The 25,223-nt window shown below is 41.9% G+C and overlaps 1 protein-coding gene across 2 annotated transcripts in view; it reads right to left on the bottom strand.

The window, feature by feature from the left end:
• MTR (5-methyltetrahydrofolate-homocysteine methyltransferase) overlaps window positions 1-25,223 on the bottom strand; it is a 1,155,773-nt gene that overhangs the window by 319,187 nt on the left and 811,363 nt on the right. For both annotated transcript variants that reach the window (XM_040350739.1, XM_040350741.1), the window contains one exon: window positions 17,315-17,467. In XM_040350739.1, coding sequence (XP_040206673.1) covers window positions 17,315-17,467 — 153 coding nt within the window. The remainder of the gene's footprint in view (window positions 1-17,314; window positions 17,468-25,223) is intronic.

Here is a 25,223-nt window from a genome sequence, read left to right as displayed (position 1 = left end):
CTTGGATCGCCACATTCATGGAACCTTTATGAGCAAGAGTATAGATGTTTCCCCAGTCTTCATCATCAAAAGTTAGTTTTAGGTCCCTCTCCCAGGACTCGTTCAGTCGTTTAGACACCAGGGGAGGGGGATCTACCTGGAAGAGAGCGTAGAGGAGAGAAATGAGATGTCTTTGTGGTGGAGGGCGTGAGCACAGCTAGTCTCTTTTTGGTACAAATGACTTACTGCATGTCATACTCGGAATGGCCACTGGAGGGGGACCTCTTCTCAAAAGTGAATTTCTGCCATAATTCAACACAGAATGTCCTATTACTGCTGCAATGGGTGTAAAATGTATTTCGATTCATTCCAATGGACTAAACCATCCAGTTAAGAGGAAGTCTATGTGGAAAGAGGCTACTTCCAACCGAGCTGACATTGTATGTGTTCAAGAAACACACTTTTCCTCAGTGTCTCCTCCTCTTGGTTCCCATGGAAGCTTTCCACATATCTTCAAAGCTAACTCGCCTAACAAGACAAGGGGGGTCCTCGCAGCCATAAGAGACACGGTTGCCTTTACTCTCCACGAGGTTGTCCTTGATCCTAAAGGTCGTTACATTATTCTAGTTTGTGATATTAACACCACTACGTTCACTATCGTGAATGTCTACTCCCCGAACAAGCACCAAATACGTTTCTTCTGTAAGCTAATGGTCAAGGTGGCAGCACACCAGAAGGGTAAGCTTGTCATGTGTGAGGATTTCAATGCAACCCCAGATCCGGGTATTGATTCTACTTCAGGCGCCAAGCGCACAAGCCCGTCATTGTCAGCCTCAATCCACAGCCACGACCTATTTGATGCATGGAGGTGCCTTCACGCTGGAGAACAGGATTTTACTTTTTTTTCCTCGCCTCATGGAGCATACTCCAGAATTGACCTCTTTTTAGTTGACCAATTCACCCTAAGGTGTCGACCACTGCCATTAACTCAATAACGTGGTCGGATCACACATCCTTTACCCTGGAGGATGGCATGGCTGACAATGCACCGTCTCTATGGAGGGTCAACTCATTCCTACTACAGCAGGCCGAGACAATGAGTCACATTGAAAGACACTTGAAGGACTTTTTCAGCAACAATGAGGGTTCTGTTCAGGATCAGTTTGTTTTGTGGAACGCCCATAAGGCGTACATTAGAGGCATTCTCATTCAATTGGGGGCGAGGGCTAGGAGGCAGCAGAAAATGACAGACCTTAAGAAATCTTTCTGCTTGAAACATCTAACAAAAACCATCCCCGTTAATCCAAAAATTAAATCTACTGAGGCATGATCTCAGGCTCCTATTACTAGAATCATTTGAAAAATTGTCACGCAGATTGAAAGACTTAGTTAGAACTTACCGGTGACTGTATTTCTAAGAGCCTTTCAGGACAACCTTGGAGAGAGCGCAGCTCCGCCTCTTCATCAGGAAACACATGCTAATCCTTTAAAACCCTCCTCTTCCACCATGGCTTTAGTTATTGTGGTCCGACTCTCTGGAAGACAAAGCACAGAAAACCACAACACCATGATAGATTTATACTTATTACTTTAACATACATTAAGGGAGGGAAATAGCGGTTGTCCTGAAAGGCTCTTAAAAATACCGTCACCGGTAAGTTCTAACTAAGTCTTTCTCTAATCGCCTTTCAGGACAACCTTGGAGAGGATAAACAAGTAACTTACCCTAGGGTGGGACTACTGCCTGCAGCACCTTTCTGCCAAAGGCCTGATCTGCGGCAGACAATAGGTCCAACCTGTAGTGTCCTAAAAACGTGGAGTAGTTGGACCAGGTGGCGGCCTTGCAAATTTGCTCAGGTGTAGCACCTGCTCTTTCAGCCCAAGATACTGCAGTTGATCTTGTAGAATGCGGTAGAATGCCTAAGGGAGGCGTTACTCCTTTGGCTTTGTAGGCCTCCATAATTGTGAGTTTAAGCCACCTTGCTAGCGTACTTTTGGACGCTTTTTCTCCTTTACGAGGTCCCGAAAAAACTATAAACAATGCATTTGTTTTTCTAAACTCTCTAGTGACTGAGAGGTATTGCTCAAGACACCTTTTTACATCTAAAGAATGAAACGCTTCTTCTCCAGCGTTGGAAGGATTCGAAGAAAAAGTGGGCAAAACAATTTCCTGTGAACGATGAAATTTTGATGCCACCTTTGGAAGGAAAGCAGGATCTGTCTGAAGAACTACTTGATCCGGAAAGATCCTTAAAAAAGGTTCAGTAATGGCTAGAGCTTGGAGCTCGCTAACTCGCCTTGCTGAAGTTATTGCCACCAAAAAAACTGTTTTTAGAACTAAATTTTTCAAAGAAACATTTACTAAAGGTTCAAACGGATCCCCCGTTAGACCTTGCAAGACAACTGATAAGTCCCAACTTGGAAAATTTTTAAGAGTCACTGGTCTGTTTCTTGATAGTGCCCTGAAAAATCTGGAAATTAACGGTTCTCTAGACAGCGTCTTTTCAAAATAAACGGAAAGGGCTGCTACCTGCGTTTTTAGCGTACTAGCTGCCAGACCCTTCTCCATTCCCTCATGGAGAAACTCTAGGACTGAGACTATGTTCTTGACTTGGAATTCCTTGGCAGAACACCAAGAATTAAATACTTTCCAGACCTTCCTGTAAATAGATCTGGTTACTTCCTTTCTACTTGATAATAAGGTTTTCACTACCTTGTCAGATAAACCCTTGTCCTTTAGAATGTCCTCTTCAGAAACCAGGCGCACAGATGTAGTCTGTCTTTTTCTGGGTGACACACTGAGTCCTGCATTAGAAGGTCCTTCCTGGCTGGAAGTCTCCACGGGGGTTCTACAGCTAGATTTAACGCTGTTGCAAACCAGGGCCTTTTTGGCCAGAAGGGAGCAATTAGAATCAGGCTGGTCTTTTCTTCCCTAAATTTCCTCAGTACCAGCGGAATTAGAGGAAAGGGGGGAAACGCATAGCACAGATGGTAATCCCAGGAATGGGCTAGAGCATCTATGCCCAACGCCTGATCCCCTCTGTGTAGGGAAAATAATTCTTGGACTTTGGTATTCTGCTGACTGGCAAAGAGGTCCACCTGAGGAAGACCCCACTTCTCTGAGATCAAGTTGAACACTTCTTGATTTAAGCTGCATTCTGCTTCTACAACTCTTCTCCTGCTCAGTAGGTCTGCTAGTAAGTTTTGAGTCCCTTTTAAGTGAACTGCCGACAGGGAAGTAACATTTATTTCCGCCCAAGATAATAGCTGGTTGGCAAGTTCCATCAGACCTTGACTCCTGGTCCCTCCCTGTTTGGTCACATAGGCCACTGCTGTTGTATTGTCCAATAATACTTGCACATGATGACCTTTTAGTAGCTGTTAGAAGGCCAGGAGTCCCATCAAAATGGCTTTTAGTTCCCGCCAATTTGATGACCTCCTTGCCTCCCCTTTGGACAAGACCCCTGTGCGGTCTGACCGTCCAGGTGAGCCCCCCATCCCCAAGAACTTGCGTCTGTCGTCAAACGCTTGTCCAAGGGAAGGACCCACGAGAGACCCTTTGATAGATTGGCCTGATCCCTCCACCACCAAAGGTACCTTTTTACTTTTGATGTTGGTTTGAAAAGTTTTTCCAGGGACTCCTGATGGGACCAGACCTGTAGGATATTTTTCTGTAGAGGCCTGGAGTGCAGCCTCGCCCACTGTACCGCAGGAATTGAAGCTGTGAGCTGGCCTAAGACTGCCATGGCTGTCCTTACCGATACTGCTAGATTTGTTTGGATCTGGCGTATCGAGGAATTGATTTTCTCTATTTTTTCCCGGGGAAGAAAAACTCTCTGAAGGACTGAGTTGATGTTGTAACCAAGGAACCTCGTCTCCTGTGAGGGGTCTAGGTTCGACTTCTCTAGATTCAGTAACCAGCCGAGGCTTTTGAGATGTGATTGTGAGATCTGAAGATCTGTCACCAACTGTTCTCTTGAATCTGCAAAGAACAGGAGATCGTCCAAGTAAGGAACAACCGAGACCCCCCTCAGTTTCAGAGGCTCCAAGGCTTCCGCCATCACTTTCGTGAATATCCTGGGGGAGGACGATAGGCCGAACGGCAGAGCCCTGAATTGTAAGTGCCAAATTGAAGTCCCTAGGTTGACTGCCAACCGAAGAAATCTCTGGGAAGCCTGGGCTATTGGGATGTGAAGATAAGCATCTCTTAAGTCTAGAGATGCCATGAAGCACCCTGGGGTTAGTAGTTTTGTTATCGTATGGATAGTATCCATGCGAAAATGTTTGTACCTTATTACATTGTTCAGAATCTTTAGGTTTAGGATCAAACAAAACTTTCCTGAGGGTTTTCTCACTAAAAAAATGTGGGAGTAGAACCCTTTTCCCTCCTGGTGGTTTGGGACTTGAATAATAACTTCCTGTTCTATCAAATCCTTTAACATGGTCATCATTGCGGAAGCTTTCTCCTGATCCCTTGGTAGGGCTGTGACATAAAATCTGGAAGGTGGACAATCTGCGAACTCCAAGTTGTACCCCTGTGCAATGATGTTTTTTACAAAGGGACTTTTGACCCACAGACTCCACTGAGGTAAGAAAGCGGACAATCTCCCCCCCACAGGGGTTAGACTGTCATTTGTCCTTTGAGGGCTGGTCCTGAGGGGACTTAAAGAGAATTCCACCTCTTCCTCTACCCCTTTGGGGAAACCAGCGTTTCTTATTTTCCTCTTTTTTGTAGGTTTGTTGAAGACCACGAAAATTTTTCTTAAAGGGTGGCTTCTTCTTGGCTGGGAAAGCCTTTTTGTCCGCTGTTCTGTCCAGAACTTTTTCCAAATCTGGACCAAATAATAAATCACCTGAAAAGGGAAGACCACAAAGCTTGATTTTTGAGGCTGTGTCCCCTGTCCAAGTTTTAAGCCAGACTGCTCGTCTGGCTGATTTCACCAAAGCGGAAGACCTAGCTGCCATTTTGATTGACTGCAGATGCGTCAGCCATATACCTAATTGATCTTAAAATCAAAGGAAAAGATTCTAGTAAGTCCTTCCTAGATGTGCCTGCTTGAATATGGCTCATAAGTTTTTCTACCCAACACTCCAAATTTCTTGCCACCACTGTAGAGGCCATGGCTGGCTTCAAACTGAGTGAAGTAGAGTCCCATGCTTTCTTGAGTAGAGAATCTGCTCTTTTATCCACGGAATCTTTAAGCACACCCATATCCTCAAACGCTAGATCTGTGCGGCGAGAAACTTGGGAAAAAGCTGCGTCAACACAAGGTTTTTTATTCCACACTTCTGCATCTTCTTCATTGAAGGGGAATCTCTTCTTTACATTTTTAGAAAAGAAGGGGCCCCTTTCAGGGTCTTTCCACTCCTTCCTGATAGTATCAGATACCACCTTGTGGACTGGAAATACTTTAGATTTGGATTCATCTAAACCCTGGTACATTTTGTCATGCAGAGATAGCTGAATTTTTTCCTCTTGAATTTCAAGAGTAGTATAAATTGCAGAAAGTAGATCGTCCACTTCGTCTAGGGAGACTTTGTATCTAGAACTTCTACCTTCTTCTTCCTCTTCCTCTTCATCTGAATCCATGATTGAGCGAAGAGTACTTGTCCCTTCATTCCCTTGAATCCGCCCTCTCTGATCTAGAGGAGGAAGCTTTAGGGCTAGGTGAACTTCAGTATGAACCACTGGTTTTGTCACCAGTAAATGCTTAACTGAGCCCAAAGAACTTTAAAGTTCCTGTACAAAAGAGAACAGTTCTTTGTATTGTTGAGATGTTTCCTCTTCAACCAGATCCCTGATACAGCTTCTGCACATTGGTTTCTGCAAGGAATCCCCAAGGGGGTTCTTGCAAGAAGGACACTTCCTACTAGGTGGTGGTTTTTTAAATTTTGCTTTTCCCTAAAATAAAACACACAGAAGGAAAAGACTTATTTTAATTTTTTTTTTTTTTTTTAAAACCGCCACCAACAAGGAAGGTACAGACCAAACACCACCATAAGTGAAAACTGACAGGGACCGAGAAAAGTTAACTCTGTCCCTGCAGTACAGGCTCCCAATGGAGGAACAATACAAAAACCCACATAAAGTCCATGAGGTAAAGAATAAAAGGCCCCACTGTGCCCCTCTTACCTGTATCCGCCATCGCTGCAGATCCCTCTTCCATGCTGAACAGAGAAGCAGCTGGGACTGTGTGTTTTTTTAAATTTTCCCGGGTCCTGACGTCATCACAGATGGCCGGAACCCGGAAGACGCCGCTCAACAGGCCTGACCCCTGACTTCTGCGTTCCAGGCAGCGCACTGCCCCGCCTCTACAGGAAGCCGCGCTGCTGATCCGTGACGTCACCCGCCCGACAGGACCCGGGACCGACATGCGGCAAATTAAAAAAAAACGTAACCACGGTAAAACGCCGCCCGGTCACCCGAACCATACCGTGCGGATCCCGGGCACCCAGCGCAGCTTCCCTGCAGAGCCTTCACTCCACTGAGCAGGGAGAAGCTGGAGACTCCGGAGCTCCTTTCCTCACTAGGAAGGGCTGGGATGGCCTCTGCACACCAAGCAGAAAACACAGGTACACTTACCCCTCCCTTGGAGAGAGTGCAGCTCCTCAGGTCCACATGCATGCACTTCCACCATGGCGGAGGAAACACAATAACTGAAGCCATGGTGGAAGAGGAGGGTTTTAAAGGATTAGCATGTGTTTCCTGATGAAGAGGCGGAGCTGCGCTCTCTCCAAGGTTGTCCTGAAAGGCGATTAGAGAAAATTAGGTATTATGCAACAGGTAACAAGGCAGGCAAATTACTAGCTCACAAAGTGAAAGGTGTAAGACAAAAGGTTGTAACTGTGGGGAATGAGCTAATGTAAGTGGTAAAAGATTAGTTGGAGACGTGATAGGCTTCCCTGAAGAGGTGAGTTTTCAGGGATCACCTGAAGGTAGCAAGAGTAGGGGATAGCCAGACATGTTGAGGTAGTGAGTTCCAGAGGATGGGAGAGGCCCTGGAGAAACTCTGGAGACAAGCATGTGAGGAAGAGACAAGAGCTTGGCAGTAGGAGGTCTTGAGAAGAGCGGAGAGGACGGTTTGGGATATGTTTAGAGACAAGATTGGTGATGTAGCTTGGGGTAGAGTTGTGGATGGCTTTGTAGGTTGTGGTTAGTATTTTGAATTTAATTCGCTGGGTGATAGGAAGCCAGAGTAGGGATTGGAGGAGAGGTTTGGCAGATACTGAGAGGTTGGTAAGGTGGATAAGTCTGGCAGCAGCATTCATAATAGACTGAAGAGGGGATAGCCTATAGAGAGGCAGGCCAATAAGAAGAGAGTTGCAATAGTCAAGGCGAGAGATAACAAGGGAGTGACTGAGGAGTTTGGTGGTTTCATTTGTTAGAAAGGGGCAAATTTTAGAGATGTTACGAAGGTGAATTCTACAAACTTTTGACACCGATTGGACTTGATGCTGAAATGACAAGTCAGAGTCTAGGATTACACCAAGTACCCTGGCCTTGATGGTTGCATTGTCAAGGGTGCTGCATCTAGTGAAGCATCACAAACATAGACAAGGCCCTGGACCAGCTGGTCAGCCAGTCTAATAACCTTGGATGGGAGTTGGTGCTCCTCCGCGGTCTGGCGCAAAACCTTTGCCCACTCAGTAAGTGTCTGAGACACCAGGGTAGTGGCCACAATAGGCCGTAAGGCAGACCCCAGCATGGTTAAATATGGAGTGGGTCAGTGCATCAGATTTTCTATCAGTCTGATCCTTAAAAGCAGGAGTTCCCTCTATAGGGAGAGTGGTCACCTTGTTTAACCCGGCAACCGGAGGGTCCACCCCTGGAGGAGAAGTCCACTTATTTAAAAGGTTCTCCTCAAAAGGGTACCAAACCGCCAGGCGGTGAGGGACTACAAAAGCCTTATGCGGCTTTTCCCATTCTGCATCAATGAATTTATCAAATAAGGACACATAAGGAAACACCTTAACAGAGCGGTCTGATTTGTTTGACCCAAAGGATACCTCAGCTGCACTATGCAGTTTAAAAGGTCATAAATGATTTTTTTTTTAGCTAAATAGCTTCCTTTACCTTACTGCAGTCCTGGTTTCTATTCAATTGTTTTTATTAGAATTATGCCACATACAGAGGTAAATAAAGTCATAATATTCAACTTTGGTTTACATAGAACATTGTCAAACAGTCGTGCAAATTGCGACATATAGCATATCGACACATTTCCCGTATGTTGTAAATAAGAGAAAAAGTATGGGTCAGAGACCGCACATCCTACTACACAACGTGGAGCCATGGTCCCCTACATAGGAATATACCGGCAACAACATGTACATTATGAAGGGTCATTTCCATAGCAACTTGCTAACAAACATACGTTCTATTCTGCAAGTGGACGGGAGCCATCCGCCCACAGAAGCCCGCCCGAAGCAAACGAACCCCCCAGGCGGATGCCGGCCGCCCAACACACAGCATGCAGCAGTAGAGGAAGGTTGAAGGGAATCCCAACGGGATACAAAAAGTGTATATAAGAAGTAAATAAAATAATTACACAAATATAATAAAAAGAGAAAAAAAAAAACACAAATAACACATAACTACACCATATGGGACTATCCTTTTGGCTATTGAGAACTCAAACAGAGATCACTGTTCAGGAAATTTAGAGGTCCAAGGCAACAATTGAGTTTTAAAGGACTGGAACTGATTTGATTGAATAGCAAAATATTTTTCATAAGAATGTTGTGTGGATACTCTCTGGATAACTTCACTAATCTTAGGTATCTGCGTGGACTTCCATTTAGAGGTAATGGTCAGACGAGCTGCAATTAGTACGTGTATGGTTATGCTTCTTAATTGGGACGGAATACAGGTAGCGTTAATATTGAGGAGAGCTAATGACGGGTTGGGTTGTATGATATGACCAGTGACAAAAGAGATTAACTGGAAAACATCGTTCCAAAAGCTACTAAAGATCCTACAATCCCACAATATATGGGTGATATGCCCTCTAGCTCCACACATTCTCCAGCAAAGTTGTGACTCAGAGGGAAAAATCTTTGATAACCTGACTGGAGTAAGGCAAGATCTATGTAAGATCTTTAACATATTGTCCCAGTGATTGGTGCAATGGGTATATTTGTACGTCAAGCGAATCACGGCATTCCACTCCCCAAGGGAGAAGGTCGTGCCCCAATCTCTCTCCCAATTGGTCATATGAGACGTCTTGGAGGGTAGTTTGGAATACTATAAGAGGGAGTAAAACCATGAGCCCTTTAGGCTTGTGCAGAGGTAGGTCTACACTTCAGTCGGTAGGTCATATTGTGTCGCAGAGTGCGCTCTTTGGAAGTGTTGCAATTGCATGTAAGAGTATGGATGTGTAGCCGGGTGACTGGACAATACCCCCTGGATTGTAGTTAAATTGTCCCCTTTCCATGAAGTGGTTAGCAGCTCTGGGATTAGGTGTTCCACAGTCAAAAGGTCAGTGATCGTACGTCTATTTTTAGTTGTAGCATCTATACATGGCTGGATATTTCCCCACACTGTAAGTGTGGCTTCAATAGAGGGTGATGCAAATTTTGTCAGAGGTAGGTTCGTCAGTTTGGCCAGTAAGAGTGAAGGCAAGTCCTTGCCCTTAATGATTGATTTTTCTATTCTAACCCACAGTCTAGACTGTTCAGGGTCGAACCAAGCTTTCATTTGGTCCAAAATCGCTGCTCTAAAGTAATTTTGCAAAGTCGGGAATCCCATCCCCCCATTCTTCCTGTGTCTTTGGAGTGTGGCGAATGTAATTTTGGGCATTTTGCCTTGCTAAATGAATTTTCGGAAAAGCTTGTCTGCCGTCAAGAAGAACGCATCAGGGATAATGATCGGTATGGTCCTAAAATAGTAGATACGTTTTGGTAAGAGAATCATCTTTAACGCTGCAATTCTACCCAGCCAAGACAACTCCAGGGTTGTGATGTGTGCTAAGTCTGTCTTAATGGTATCAAGAAGTGTGTTGTAGTTAATATCGTAAGTCTTAGAAGAGGGATGAACTATTTTTATACCTAAATATGCATTGAGGTCTGCATTCATTGAAATGGGAATTTTGCCATGAGTCATGCTATCTGGGATCTAGACATGTTTATAGGTAAAATACATGATTTAGTGATGTTCAACTTATAATACGACACTTCGCCAAACAGCCGTAAAATATCCTGTATCTTTGTTAGGGAGGAAGTTGGGTTGGTCACCGTCAGGACTACATCGTCTGCAAAGAGACCTATTTTATGAGCCTCCCCTGCTATGTTGACTCCTGAGACCTCATTTATTCTAATAGCTTCAGCGAGAGGCTCCATAATTAAAGTGAATATTATGGGGGATAGCGGGCACCCCTGACGTGTGCCATTAGTTATATAGAATTGATCGGAGATGGCACTGGACGAGAAGACTCTAGCCGATGGGCGGGTGTATAGTGCAGAGATTGCCGATAGAATGTTGCCTTGTATGCCAAATTTCTGTAGGGTCGCTCTGAGATAGCCCCAGTGCACCCTGTAAAAGGCCTTCTCTGCGTCCAGTGCCAAAAATACAGCGGGGGTTTTCCTACTTTCTAGTATATGATTCAGATTAAACAATCGCCTCGTACCATCTAGGGCCTTGCATCCCTTAACAAACCCCACCTGATCTGGTTTAACTAAGTGTGGGGTGATAGATGCCAATCTATTTGCAAGTTTTTTCGCATACACTTTCAGGTCTGTATTTAAGAGAGAAATTGGTCTAAAGTTTTGCGGACAATCCGGTTTCTTCCCCGGTTTGGGCAGGGTGACAATTGTGGCTTGCATTTCTTCAGGGAATGTAGAGGAGGAGGCAACGTTTTTTTGAATAGGGTACACAGATATGGAGCCAAGGTGTGGGAGAATACTTTATAGTACTCTAAAGAGAAACCATCTGTACCTGGGGCCTTGTGGCTTGGGAGAGCATGGATGGTGTCCATGACTTCCTTAAGGGTGATCGGGGCATTGAGCGCAGACAAGTGATCTGTATTCAGTGAAGGCGAGGTGAGTGTACTGAGGAATGAATTGATACTAGAATCAGTGGGTTGTGGGGTGTTGGGGTCTAAGTGGAGGTTGTAGAGATCTCTGTAATATTTCATGAATGTGTTAGCAATATGCGTCGGGTGGTGTACCAATTCGTTTGAATGTGGATCTCTGATGTGGGATAATTTAGCTTGCTGTTGGCGTTTATTCAGGTATTTAGCTAGTACTTTCCCTGCTTTGTTGCCATGTGCATAATATGTCGCTAAGATGATTTTGCTAATCAGTAATAGGCAAAGTTTATGTCTACAATTAAATAGGTTGGTTTCAAGCATTGGAGAGGGGTGTTGTTTGTGTTGGGATTCTAATTTTTTAAGCTCCTCTAGTAATTCACTCAACAGCTTTGCCTTCCTCCTCTTTTCTCTAGCCGCTGCTTGAATTAAGAGGCCCCTACTAAATGCTTTATGCGAGCACCACAAGGATGCTATGTTAGTGTCCCCCTTAGCATTAATAGTAAAACATTCTTTCAATTGTAAATCAATCCTATTTGTCTGGACCGTACTGGAAAGCAATTCTACATTGTTCCTCCACAGATAGGTTGGAGAAGTCGAGTTCCGATCTCGTAAGACTATAGACACAGGAGAGTGGTCAGACCAAGTTATTGAATGAATGGTAACCGACAGCGTTCTTTGCAATAGAGGTAGGTCTGAGAGGATCAAGTCTATTCTGGAATACGCTCAGGGTGGGAACGAGTAGTGGGTGTAATCTTTTTCCGAGGAATGGAGGCATCTCCAAATGTCATACAAGTTATGGTCAGTAATAGAAGACCCAATTTCAATTCTTCGAGAAATTTGTGGCAGTCCATAGTTTGGTTTGGGATACAGTTAAAATCACCGCACAGAAGCAAAGATCCTTGCCTAATTTTCTCCACTTTTCTAAGCAAAGAGTTCAGAAACCTTGGTTGTCTTCTGTTTGGTGCAAAAAGATTGACCAAAGTGTACAGTGTATTGTTTAAGTCGCACGTCAATATGATATACCTGCCATTGGGGTCACAGATTAAGTCGTGAAGTTGAAATGCGACAAAATGCTTGATGGCCACTAGTACCCCTCTTTTTTTGACTGGGGCATTGGCTTGAAAAACGGTTGGATACGCTTTGTGGGAGCATCAGGGTGTTTTGGAAGACATAAAGTGGGTCTCTTGGCACTGTTATCTCAAAAGTCCAGATCCAGACATTTCTTGTAATACTGAAGGCACGGATGATTCTCAGCCAGAATGTGGATAGATTTTCTTTGGTGCAAATTTCCCTTGGCGTAGTTAAAACACAAAAAAATTAGGTAAGAAATAACATGAACAAAAACATAAAAATAAAATGGAAAGTATCACTAAGTGCGAGTATTTTCGCAAGAGACATGAGGGGGGAGATCCCTCCCTGAGACCCAGAGCCAGCTGCACTGGGAATTAGGCTATTCAAGACATCCGCAATGTCACACACATTATTTCTGAAGCCACTCCGGAGCTATTTTTGAAGGGTTTTGATCGGGCAATGGAGCTTTAGCATCTTCTGGGAGTAGGTTCCATCTTTTAGCCAGGATGATTCCATCATCTATATTGGTGATTGCATAGGTACGATTATTTTTTGTAATGAGCAATTTAGTTGGGAAGCCCCATGAATAGGGGATTTTGTGATTCTGGAGAATCTAGGTTATGCGCGCCAACATGGTATGTTTGGAGAGGTCAGCAAAGACTGAAATACCAGAATACGGCCCAGGCAGCGGATGATTCTTTCTTTAGAATTGCATGAGGTCATCTTTGACATGGAAGAAGTGGATGCGAGCTATAACATCCCTTGGCACTCCTTCTGGTAGGTATTTAGGCTTGGGGAGATGGTGTGCTCTGTCCACAATCACCTCATTTGGAGGAATGTCAGGAAGCAGGGCTGTTATGAAGGCCTGCACATAATGGCGAAGCTCAGCCAAGGTTATAGTTTCTTCTACACCTCTCATTTTTATATTGTTCCTCCTGGACCTGTCTTCCAAATCTGCTAATTTCTCTCTCATAGCCTGTAAGTCATTCTCTGCATCATTATGAGCATCTACCAGTTCATTATGAGCTGTTGCAAAATCCCCCATCTTATCTTCAACATGGCAAATCCTGTCTCCTATCGCAGACATCACTTCACTTTTCAGCTGGTTAACACATATCAGCATGTCTTTGTGCAGGGACCCCCTGAGAGTGATTAGCATGTCTCTCATTATTGTATCGCTGAGGGGTTGCCCAGTGGTGGGGAACTCAGTAAGCTGTTAAACAAATAAGCTAGTACTGTTCTGCGAGTTATACCCATCCCCTGGCTCACCTGCATAAGTGTGAGTTGAGGACCTCTTCTGCGCCGATTTTTGTGGGCTGTTTATGGGAGACGGGCCTGGTGAAGAACCTCCACTGGTATCACGAGGGGGGTAGATACACTGTCCGTGCGGTGGGGTTGATCCGCCACTCCCGTTGCGGCGCAGGCTGAACTGCGAGTCCGAGGCCTCGGCGCCATCTTGTAGCCTAGGCGTGCTCGCCGACGGGTAAAAATCTGTCAGTTTCCTCGGGCCCTTCTCCTTCTTTCTTTTACCCATCGCTATGTAGGGGGTCCTGGGAGTGTTGTCAGGTGATATGGTGCCTTGAATCGCTGCGGTAGTCGCTGGATGGAGCTGGATAAACATGGGTCTCACGGAGCCTTCTCCTTACACAGCCATCCGCCTCGGCTGCCGGCCACGCCCCCTGCAGTCCTAGTTTCATATCCTCATTGATTGTTTTTGCGTTGATGTTGCTGTAAATCCTCTCTGTTCTGGACACTTCCTGGTTGTCCGTTTCCTGATCACCACAGTACTGGGAGATTGGGACTGTGGTGACTAATCAAGGAGGTGTGATTACTGTGTGTAAAACAAAACTGGATTGATGCTGAGGAGTTTTAGACAAAGTATCACTGCCCTCTATTGGCTCACTGTCCTCTATTGGCTCTCTGTACATCAGAGAACCAGCAAACAACAGCAACAACAAAACTAAACTGCAGACACATTATACGATTGGTTTTTATCAATGTTTAATCATTTTTAAAAGGAATCAGTTAACTATTATGTCTCTATACCCTGTAAACAGTCATTTCAGCTAAAACATTTTTTTCCTTTAGTGACCCTTTAAGGTAGTCCCTTACAGCATTTATAAACTCCCTGACAAATGCCTTATCATGCCCTGACCCAGTTACAGTGTCTTCCTCACAAGGAAGGTCCTGGTCCACTAACTCAGATAAAATAGAGCCAGGCACCTGAGCTGCAGCCGGGTCCTGGTGTGAATCTGAACATTCCCCTGGGGATAGCGGAGGCAGGGGCACCTTTTACCCCCCCTTACTGCTGCACACTGCTTTCACCCTGGCAACACATGTCTCCAGTACTGCCGACAAAGAGTCTATTGTGAGTGCAGGAGCAGAAGGACCAGATACTGACTCATTTTTAATTTTTTTTGGAAAAAACTCCCAGGGCCCAGTGCAGACTGGGCAGAAAAAAAACACCACTCCTTCTGCGCAGATCCGGGGGGGGGGGGGTACCCAGGGGACTCACCACACCGGATGACTGCTCAGCGCCGCTGCCCCTGTCCCACACACTACTGTGTGTGTGAGGAGAAGCCGTGAGGAAAACTGAGGTAGCCGTGGGGTGCTGCGTGAGGAGAACGGCACTGCACGTCATAGGAGTCAACACTAGAGGCTGATGACTCAGGCAAGATGGCCGCCAAGCTCAGCATAAGGAGCCTGACGCGGCCACAGGAAAATGGCCGACCACCATAATATGCTGTATCATGGCGCGGCTACAACAAAATGGCCACCAATGGGATTTTCAATACAAACTGAAAATCCACAAAAAATTGCGCCAGTGCCGCTAGAACGGCGGCAAAACACAGCATTTTAAAAGTTGCACACATAAAGGCAGCCCAGCACCCCAAAACGACCAGAAAAGCGTACCCCAGCAGTAAAAAAAAAAAACACACACAGGCCAGGCGCACAGTCCCCTCAACCAGGTGCCCCCCACCCCGAAAGCAATGCAGAACAACAGAGGGAAAAAGGGAGCAGGGAAGGGAGGATACCCAAACCACAGGAATGCTCAGCCGTACCACCCCACTTAAGAGGGAGGAACTGTACTTACCCGTCCACACGACGACTCACTGCCGCATTCCAGACAGGTGTACAACCGCAATGGAGGTAGCCGTCAGCCCGGTCCGCTGTGAGCAAGACAACACCACCGCTCAGTCATGTGCGGACCTCGAAGCAAAGCTCACTGGCCACCCCAGGAGTCATGGGGCATGTCCTGGCAGACCCAGCCTCTTTGCAAAGGTGTGCTCATGCTTGCTGGCCGAACTGAGAAGGCTACAAGGATCTAGGATATCCAGCCTGTCTCTCAGCCGACAGTCTAAAGACAAAGATAAAAATAAAAACCTTTCCTTCGGGCGCTGGGCCAAAAGGGAGCCATACGTCATTCTCCTTTGCTAGGCAGAACAAAACTGAGGCTGCATGCTGCAGGGAGGAGGGTTATGTCCGGAGGGACCGCCCCCTGGGCGGGGCTGTTCAACTCTGTTTAAATTACATGAATATGAATATCTAACATGTTTCTGCCTAGTCCTCTACTGTAAACATGGAACATAACCCACTTGTCAATAATTAAAGAGGCTGTGTTCGTCCATGGACAACAAGAGGAAATCAATTTGGAATAGATCTCCAGGCCTATGGGCCTGAAGGGAGCCATGTCTTCTCCTTAGCTAGGCAAAAACAAACTGATCTGCGAGATGCAGAGAGGGGTTATACCCAGAGGAACCACCCCCTGGGCGGTACTGTATGGTGTGTGATGTGTTTAATACTTTATATAAGTTTATGCCTAGTCACTTCTTAATGAAGGCTAATACCCACTTTGTCAAGATTAAGGCTGTGTCTGTCCATGAACAAAAGAGAAAAAGGATGTAAATTGTGTTTGGGAGCCACATCACACGACCACACAATTGTCATTCGAAGCGTGACAGTCCCGAAAGCTGAAAATTGGCCTGGGCAGGAAGGGGGTGGAAATGCCCAGTATTGAAGTGGTTAAAAAAAATTAGTATATATATATATATATATATATATATATATATATACACACACACACACACACCCACATTATATATATATATATATATATATATATATATATATATATATATATATATATATATATATAGGGGGAGTACAACTGGGGGGATCTGTAGTGGAGAAGGATCTGGGGGTTTTAGTTGATCATAAGCTCAATAATGGCATGCAATGCCAAGCTGCGGTTTCCAAAGCGAGCAAAGTCCTTTCTTGTATTAAAAGAGGTATGGACTCCAGAGACAGAGATATAATTTTGCCCCTGTACAAATCATTAGCAAGACCTCATCTGGAATATGCAGTTCAGTTTTGGGCACCAGTTCTCAAAAAGGATATAGGAGAACTGGAGAAAGTGCAGAGAAGAGCAACCAAACTGATAAGAGGCATGGAGGAGCTCAGCTATGAGGAAAGATTAGAGGAACTACATTTATTCACTCTTGAGAAGAGGAGAATAAGGGGGGATATGATCAACATGTACAAATATATAAGAGGTCCATACAGTGAACTTGGTGTTGAGTTATTCACTTTACGATCATCACTGAGGACAAGGGGGCACTCTTTACGTCTAGAGGAAAAGAGATTTCACCTCCAAATACGGAAAGGTTTTTTCACAGTAAGAGCTGTGAAAATGTGGAACAGACTCCCTCCAGAGGTGGTTCTGGCCAGCTCAGTAGATTGCTTTAAGAAAGGTCTGGATTCTTTCCTAAATGTACAGAATATAACTGAGTACTAAGATTTGTAGGTATAGTTGATCCAGGGTAAATCCGATTGCCTCTCGGGGGATCAGGAAGGAATTTTTTCCCCTGCTGTAGCAAATTGGATCTCATGCTCTGCTGGGGTTTTTTGCCTTCCTCTGGATCAACTGTGGGTATGGAGTTGGGTGTATAGGATTTTACTGTGTTTTTTATTTTGTTTTTTTGTTTTTTGTGGTTGAACTGGATGGACTTGTGTCTTTTTTCAACCTGACTAACTATGTAACTATGTAACCAACTATGTAACTATATATATATATATATATATATATATATATATATATATATATATATATATATATATATATATATATATATATATATATACACACATTTTTATTGTCCACTATATTTTTTTAAGCCATATTTATTACCAAATATCATAATTAGCCTTTTAGTAAGGTTTCTAGAAAGGTTGTGTACCTGAGGCAAGAACATCTTTCCAGCTCCAAACAATTCTCCTACAATTTTCATGCCATTCATTAGCGGGCCTTCAATAATGTGGAGTGGTCTTCGATACAGCTCTTTATTTGACATTGCTTCCTCTGTGTCCTCGATAATATACTTTTCAATACCCTAAGGAAACACAACGTAAAACAAAAACAAGTTGTTTTTAAATATGTTGGGCAAATTTAACTGAATAACCATTGGAGACATCCACTGCAACTGCCCCTAAGGGCACCCGGGGTGTTAGACAATAATCCCTACCTTCTGCTCAGACCTCAGAACAGACTACATTGCGCTCACAGTTCATTATTATGATTCGAACATTAGTACACATTCAGATTATATGGTTTCCTATGTCCTAATGTGCGACTAACATTGTTCACCCTCTTTACTGCTTATTCTGAGAACTTCAATTAAACATTCAAACAATAAAACAATAAATAAGAAAAGAAAAAAAAAAACACTTTACAGGGAACAATAGTGGCAAACATTTGAATTTTTTTTTTTTTAGACAGAAATAACTGAGCTGTTACTAAGAAGTAAAACGGTAGTAAACTTCCATACTTCTAACCAAAAATAAACAGGATTAAGTTCATTAAGTTACTTTAAATCAAAGCGCTGCATAGGGAAAAATATGTTAAGGTTTCTTGCTTGTAAAAATGTTCTATTTGATAAAGCTCTTTTTCCTCTGCAGCCGCCGCCATGCTGACTTCAGTCTTCCGGGTTAAAGACTGTTATTACTTCCACCCTTACTCCCTTTCCATGTCCCTAATCTTGCATGCTCGCTGCCGGGTTAAGGCTCAGCTTATGAATGGCAAACAGTCTTGCGGGATCTCGGAGCGGACATCACACAAAGGAAATGGCGCAGCCTCGGCATGTAAACACCAATGTGCCGATTACGTAATTGATTAGAAAAGGACAGATTACACAGAAAGGGATAAGGTAGGAAGCGTTTTACACAGAGCAACTCATTCATGAGGTAGAAATATGGTGGAACAAGCACAGGATGGGTTTTTACTACCACTTTAATGCATGTTCCAAATACAATGAAGTTTGATGTACCAGTAAATTTCATATCTTGGATTATGGTACAAGCCACAATTTTGATATGCAGAGATCTTAAGTTTTAGGCTGGTAAAGTCAGGTGACTTGACACTGGCAAGGCTTTTGAAGACACATTTCTTTGAAATCCTCCTTTACCCTACCAGTCTTCAGTTTTTAGAAAGCAATGCAGATTAACATAGGAACAGAGTGGAGGGTGGCCTGTACTCCAAGATATGAAATATGCAGGTTTGTCAAAATCCTTTTCATTTCAATCATATTGTACAGACATAGGCTATCTGATATTCATATATATATATATATATATATATATATATATATATATATATATATATATATATATATATATATATATATATATATTTTACACAAAACTTACTTTTTCGTATTCGTTTCTTAACATAAAGACAAATACATCACAGTGGAACAGGCACCATCATCAAAAGAAGATTGTTACTAGGGGTGATCTTCGAGATCGAGTCAAACTCATGTTCGACTCAAACATTGCCTGTTCGCCGAACAGCAAACAATTTGGGGTGCGCGTGGCAAATTCGAAAAGAACACCCTGTAAAAGTCTATGGGAGAAATCTAAAGTGCTAATTTTAAAGGCTAATATGCAAGTTATTGTCCTAAAAAGTGTTTGGGGACCTAGATCCTGCCCCAGGGGACATGTATCAATGCATTAAAAAAAAACAAAAAAAAACAAAAAAAAAATGACATTTTATAGGGAGCAGCGATTTTAATAATGCTTAAAGGTGTCCTTTTATGAAAGTGCGGTAAAATACCACTATTCTGTTCTCAGGCATTCTCAGAGGAGATCACTCTCCTCTGAGTGCCTATTTATGAAGCTTTGTAGATTGCTTCTCATGTTGAGATGAGGAGCGATCTACAAACGGTGGGAACTCTTGCGAGATGTAGTGGGATTACAGTATGAGGAAGTGTAAAATAGAAATGTTTAACACAAATCAGCACACATTATTCCCCAACACATTAATTAATAAAGTTAAATTCCCCCTACAAAATCTACATTAACCAAATTATTAAAAAACATTGTTTTTAACAATATTTAAGGATCATACATGTGCCTATTTAAATACATTTATAATCATTAAATATATTTTTTTTTTAATAAAGTATACAAATATAAACCTGTATAACTGTAATAAACAGTCCACGTGTAAAACATATTTTAGGGTTTACAATTTTTTTATATATATATATATATATATATATATATATATATATATATATATATATATATATATATATATATATATATATATATATATATATATATATATATATATATATATATATATATATATATATATATATAGTACAGACTAAAAGTATGGACACACCTTCTCATTCAAAGAGTTTTCTTTATTTTCATGACTATGAAAATTGTAGATTCACACTGAAGGCATCAAAACTATGAATTAACACATGTGGAATTATACATAACAAAAAAAGTGTGAAACAACTGAAAATATATTTCATATTCTAGGTTCTCCAAAGTAGCCACCGTTTGCAGCAGACACATCTCTAGAACTGTTAAGAGGAGACTGTGTGAATCAGGCCTTCATGGTAGAATATCTGCTAGGAGACCACTGCTAAAGAAAGGCAACATGCAGTCGAGACTTGTTTGGGCTAAAGAACACAAGGAATGGACATTAGACCAGTGGAAATCTGTGCTTTGGTCTGATGAGTCCAAACTTGAGATCTTTGATTCCAACCCCTGTGTCTTTGTGTGACCCAGAAAAGGTGAACAGATGGACTCTACATGCATGGTTTCCACCATGAAGCACGGAGGAGGAGGTGTGATGGTGCTTTGCCGGTGACACTGTTGGGGATTTATTCAAAATTGAAGGCATGCTGAACCAGCATGGCTACCACAACATCTTGCAGTGGCATGCTATTCCATCCAGTTTGCGTTTATTTGGACCATCATTTATTTTTCAACAGGACAATGACCCCAAACACACCTCCAGGCTGTGTAAGGGCTGTTTGACCAAGAAGGAGAGTGATGGGGTGCTGCGCCAGGTGACTACCTCTTGAATCATCAAAAGAATGCCAAGAGTGTGCAAAGCAGTAATCAAAGCAAAAGGTGGCTACTTTGAAGAACCTAGAATATGAAATATATTTTCAGTTGTTTCACACTTTTTTGTTATGTATAATTCCACATGTGTTAATTCATAGTTTTGATGCCTTCAGTGTGAATCTACAATTTTCATAGTCATGAAAATAAAGAAAAATCTTTGAATGAGAAGGTGTGTCCAAACTTTTGGGCTGTACTGTGTGTATATATATATATATATATATATATATAAACACACACACACTATATATATATATATATATATATATATATATATATATATATATATATATATATATATATATATATATATATATATATATATATATATATATATATATATATATATAAACAAACACATACATACATTATAAATTCCTAACCTGCTCATTTTGGGGTGTATAATAAGTGGGGAAGATGTGTTCTGATTGTAGGGGGCTTGTGTGTGAAGGATGGAAGTCAAAAGACTGATGTGATGTATGCATCTAATGTCATGATTGTAATGCTCATATTACTGTTACAATGTTTTGTGTTTAGTTTTCAATATTGATACACTCCATGTTCATTTGATACTGTGGTACGCAGTTGAATTTTACTACTCTGTTATTCCTCTGGTCACTTTTCACACAACTTGGAGCTGTCCATTTGACATTAATTTTCTTCCCCATACTTTTATTGCATCATATTTGTTTATCACATATGGTACCTTGGATACTTCATCCAATTGTTTTATTATTTTCTATTCTTTTTTTTAAAGTTACGAGCTCTAGCGCCCTCTCTCTGGATCTTTTACTGTGCTAGTTATTTGTACATATATGATGAGGCAATATTTCATCCCATCTATACAATACACTGATTGTTGCCTCAATTTTAAGTTTCTTATTTACTTATTTATGCTCACTATACTGCTGGATATCCCTTTATCGATTTTTATCGCTCCGCTTTTCAATGTACACCACTTTTTTTTTATTAACTTGTATCTGAGTCCATGGCGGCGGACCCCTCTTGATTTTTGTACATCCCTTTGCCCGGCTTGGTTACGTCCAACCTCCAAAATATAACAGTGTTTGAGTGCATTCTCTCCCTGAGTGTATCTCGGTGCCACTGCTGTATATTACTCTACCACCTAAGTTTTTTTTTTTTTGTGTGTGGGAGATAGACAGTTGTGCTCTCTCTCTCACTCAGTGGTTGTTTCTTTTGGTATTTTTTTTTTTGTTTGTTTTTTTGGTATTTTTTTTTTTATTCCCCCTTTTCACCCACCTCTTTTTTCTTCCCGACCCCCCCTTTTTTTTTTTTAATTCACACCAACGATAAGTTGATCACTATCTAGACTATTGGCTCTTAAGTTATTCAATATGCCACGCCCATTTGATGATTCTCATCTTCCTAGAATTACATTTTACTCATTAAATATTAAAGGACTTAATATCCCAGAGAATAGGTCTAAATTGTTTATGTTATTGAAAAAATCTAAAGCCGACGTTGTCTTCTTGCAAGAAACTCATTTTAAATCTAATAATATCCCTTCTTTGTATAGAAAATTGTTTCCTTCTTGTTTTCACGCAACCAACCCTGTATCTAAGACAAAAGGTGTTTCTGTTCTAATCTCTAAACACTGTCCACTCCAGGTTCAGGATACTTCCTTAGATGTTGATGGTAGATACATTTTTATTAAAGGTTCATTATTCAACAAACCCATCACCCTGGCCAACATTTATGTCCCTAATAAATTACAGATACCTTTTCTTAAAAATACTTTACAGCTCCTTTCCTCTTTTTGCTCAGAAATGCTTATATTAGGTGGCGATTTTAATATGGCCATCAATCCCTTGATTGACACCTCCTCTGGCACGACTAATTTTTCATATAGGGCCTTGCGTGTTGTTAAAAATGTACTTAACAATTTATCCCTCCATGACACCTGGCACATTCTTAATCCAAACACCAAAGATTATACCTTTTATTCTTCTCCTCATAATAGTTATTCTAGGATCGACTATTTTTTCTTATCCCAGGATGACCTTGCAAACCTTATTGATGTCTCTATAGATTCTATGATCATATCTGACCATCACCCTATCTAATTTTCCTTGAAACTTTCTTCCGCCCCACCAAAATCTTTCATTTGGAGACTTGATAACTCCTTATTGAGCGATCCGATTAAAATTGCATCCCTAAACTCCACAATTAAAAACTATTTTAGAGAAAATGATTCTGATGAAATTCACCCGCTTACTCTTTGGTCTGCTCATAAGTGTGTACTTAGGGGTGAACTTATATCTATGGCTGCTAAAAGAAATAAGGACAGACAATCGGCAATCAAAGTGCTTTCTGATAAAATCCGTTCTCTTGAAAATACACACAAACAAACCTTAGCCCTTGATACGTTCCAAGAACTCGTAAAAGCAAGATAAGATTTGTTCAATATACTGGGAGAAAAATCTAAACGTAATTTTGCATTCACACAAAAGCTTTTTTTTTAATGAATCCGGAAATAAATCTGGAAGATTTTTGGCCAAGTCTATCCATTCAAAAAGTGTCACTAATACTATTCACTCTATCAATGATCCCAATGGTAAAAAAAAAATGGTGTCTCTTCAGATATTGCTTGTCACTTTCGCTCCTTCTACTCTAAATTATATAATTTGCAGAATGACACCTTCTCTGACCGACATAGCGATAGGAAAAAAAAGAATTGCTGATTTTCTGAAAGAATTCAGTCCTGACCCGATAAGTTCAGAAGTAGCTTTGAATAAACCCCTTGATATGACTGACACTATGACTGCTCTGAAGCTATTAAAATCTGGTAAGTGCCCTGGACCAGATGGCCTTTCTGTGAGCTATTATAAATCCTTTTCTGATTCTCTCATTCCATATTTTCTAAAATCCTTTAATGCATTCCCGGATTCCCCTCCTCATAATAGGGACCTTCTTGAAGCCCACATTTCAATGATCCCGAAGCCCAATAAAGACACCTCATTAGTATCAAATTACAGACCTATATCTCTTTTAAATGTCGACATAAAACTCTATGCAAAAATTATAGCTAATAGACTGTTACCACTACTCCCACATTTGATATCCCTAGACCAGGTTGGCTTCATACCTGGAAGAGAGGCTAGCGACAACACTCTGAAAGCCATAAATATTCATCATTGGTTAACTACATCCCAGACCCCTGTTTTTTTCCTCTCTCTTGACGCGGATAAGGCTTTCGACAGGATAGCATGGTATTACATGACTGAAGCATTAAAGGCATTGGGATTTCAGGATAGAATGCTCCAATATATACTTGCACTGTATTCCTCCCCTACTGCTAAAATTAAAGTCAACAGCTGCCTGTCGGACGCCTTCTCTGTGTCTAATGGGACCAGACAGGGGTGCCCCTTGTCACCTATTATTTTTGTTCTTATTTTGGAACCCTTTCTCTGTAAGATTAGGAGTAACCCTGATATTAGAGGCATTGAAATACATACAACACACTATAAATTTGCCGCCTATGCCGACGATATTTTATTGTTCCTTACAAACCCGATTATAACGATACCTAATTTGTTGAAATATTTCTCCCTTTTTTATTCATTATCTAACTTAAAAATTAATTTTGACAAGTCCAAAGCACTAAACATATCCTTGAATGCTGATACAGTTTCCCTTTGTAAAAGCAATTTCCCATTTAGCTGGGAGGAAAGTCTATTATTTACCTTGGAATCCAATTGCCCTCAAATTTGTGTGATATGTATGCTCTAAACCAGGGATCCTCAAACTACGGCCCTCCAGCTGTTGTAGAACTACACATCCCATGAGGCATTGTAACACACTGACATTCACAGACATGACTAGGCATGATGGGAATTGTAGTTCCTGGACAACTGGAGTGCCGTAGTTTGAAGACCCCTGCTCTAAACTTTCCTCCAGCCCTTTCACTTGTACAGACTGACATAGGTAATTGGGATAAGTGTTTATTCCGCTATAATAAAAAAAGAACATGCTCCCCAGACTCCTATACCCTCTACAGACTATCCCTATCAAAATACCCTCATCCTTCTTTACCGCATTTAAAAAGATTTGCCTGAAATTTATTTGGAACTCTAAACGGCCCAGAATTAGATGGGAAAAGTTAATTATCCCCAAACATTTAGGTGGCATCGGTCTTCCTGACATTCAAAAATATCATTGGGCCTGCCTCCTGACTCGTGTGATTGATTGGCACCTACATGTTGAGACTAAGGCATGGATTAAACTTGAAGGATCATTCTCTCCACTTCCTTTATGTCACCTACCTTGGATCTGCTCCCGTAGGATACCTCGCGTAGTTAATCGTCATCCTCTGACTGGCCCGACCTTGCTAATATTTAGATCCTTATGTAAGAATTTTGGTATTGCCTCTATTCCTGGCCCTTTAAACCCACTTAATTTCAATCTCGATATCCCTATAAAATGTTTTAGTCCTCGAAGCTCTTATCCGTCTCCAAATGAATCTATTAGAGCGGAATCCTTTTTTGAAAAAAGGTCACGTTCTCTCATTTGATACTTACACAGCCAAACACCCTGAATATCACATTTCCTTTTCAGATCACAGACAACTTTCACAATTCCTCTCTATGTCCCCATCATACACAGACTGGCTCAAACTCAAAACACCTTTTGAAAATGTATGTGTTGGGTTATCACCTCAGAGACACCTTATTTCTTCCGATTATGCCCTTTTTTTTCCTGCTATCA

The sequence above is a fragment of the Rana temporaria genome, chromosome 4 (assembly GCF_905171775.1).
Source record: "Rana temporaria chromosome 4, aRanTem1.1, whole genome shotgun sequence".
Classification (NCBI taxonomy): domain Eukaryota; kingdom Metazoa; phylum Chordata; class Amphibia; order Anura; family Ranidae; genus Rana; species Rana temporaria.
The sequence above is the reverse complement of the archived record's forward strand: the minus strand, read 5'-3'. Positions and strand labels throughout refer to the sequence as shown.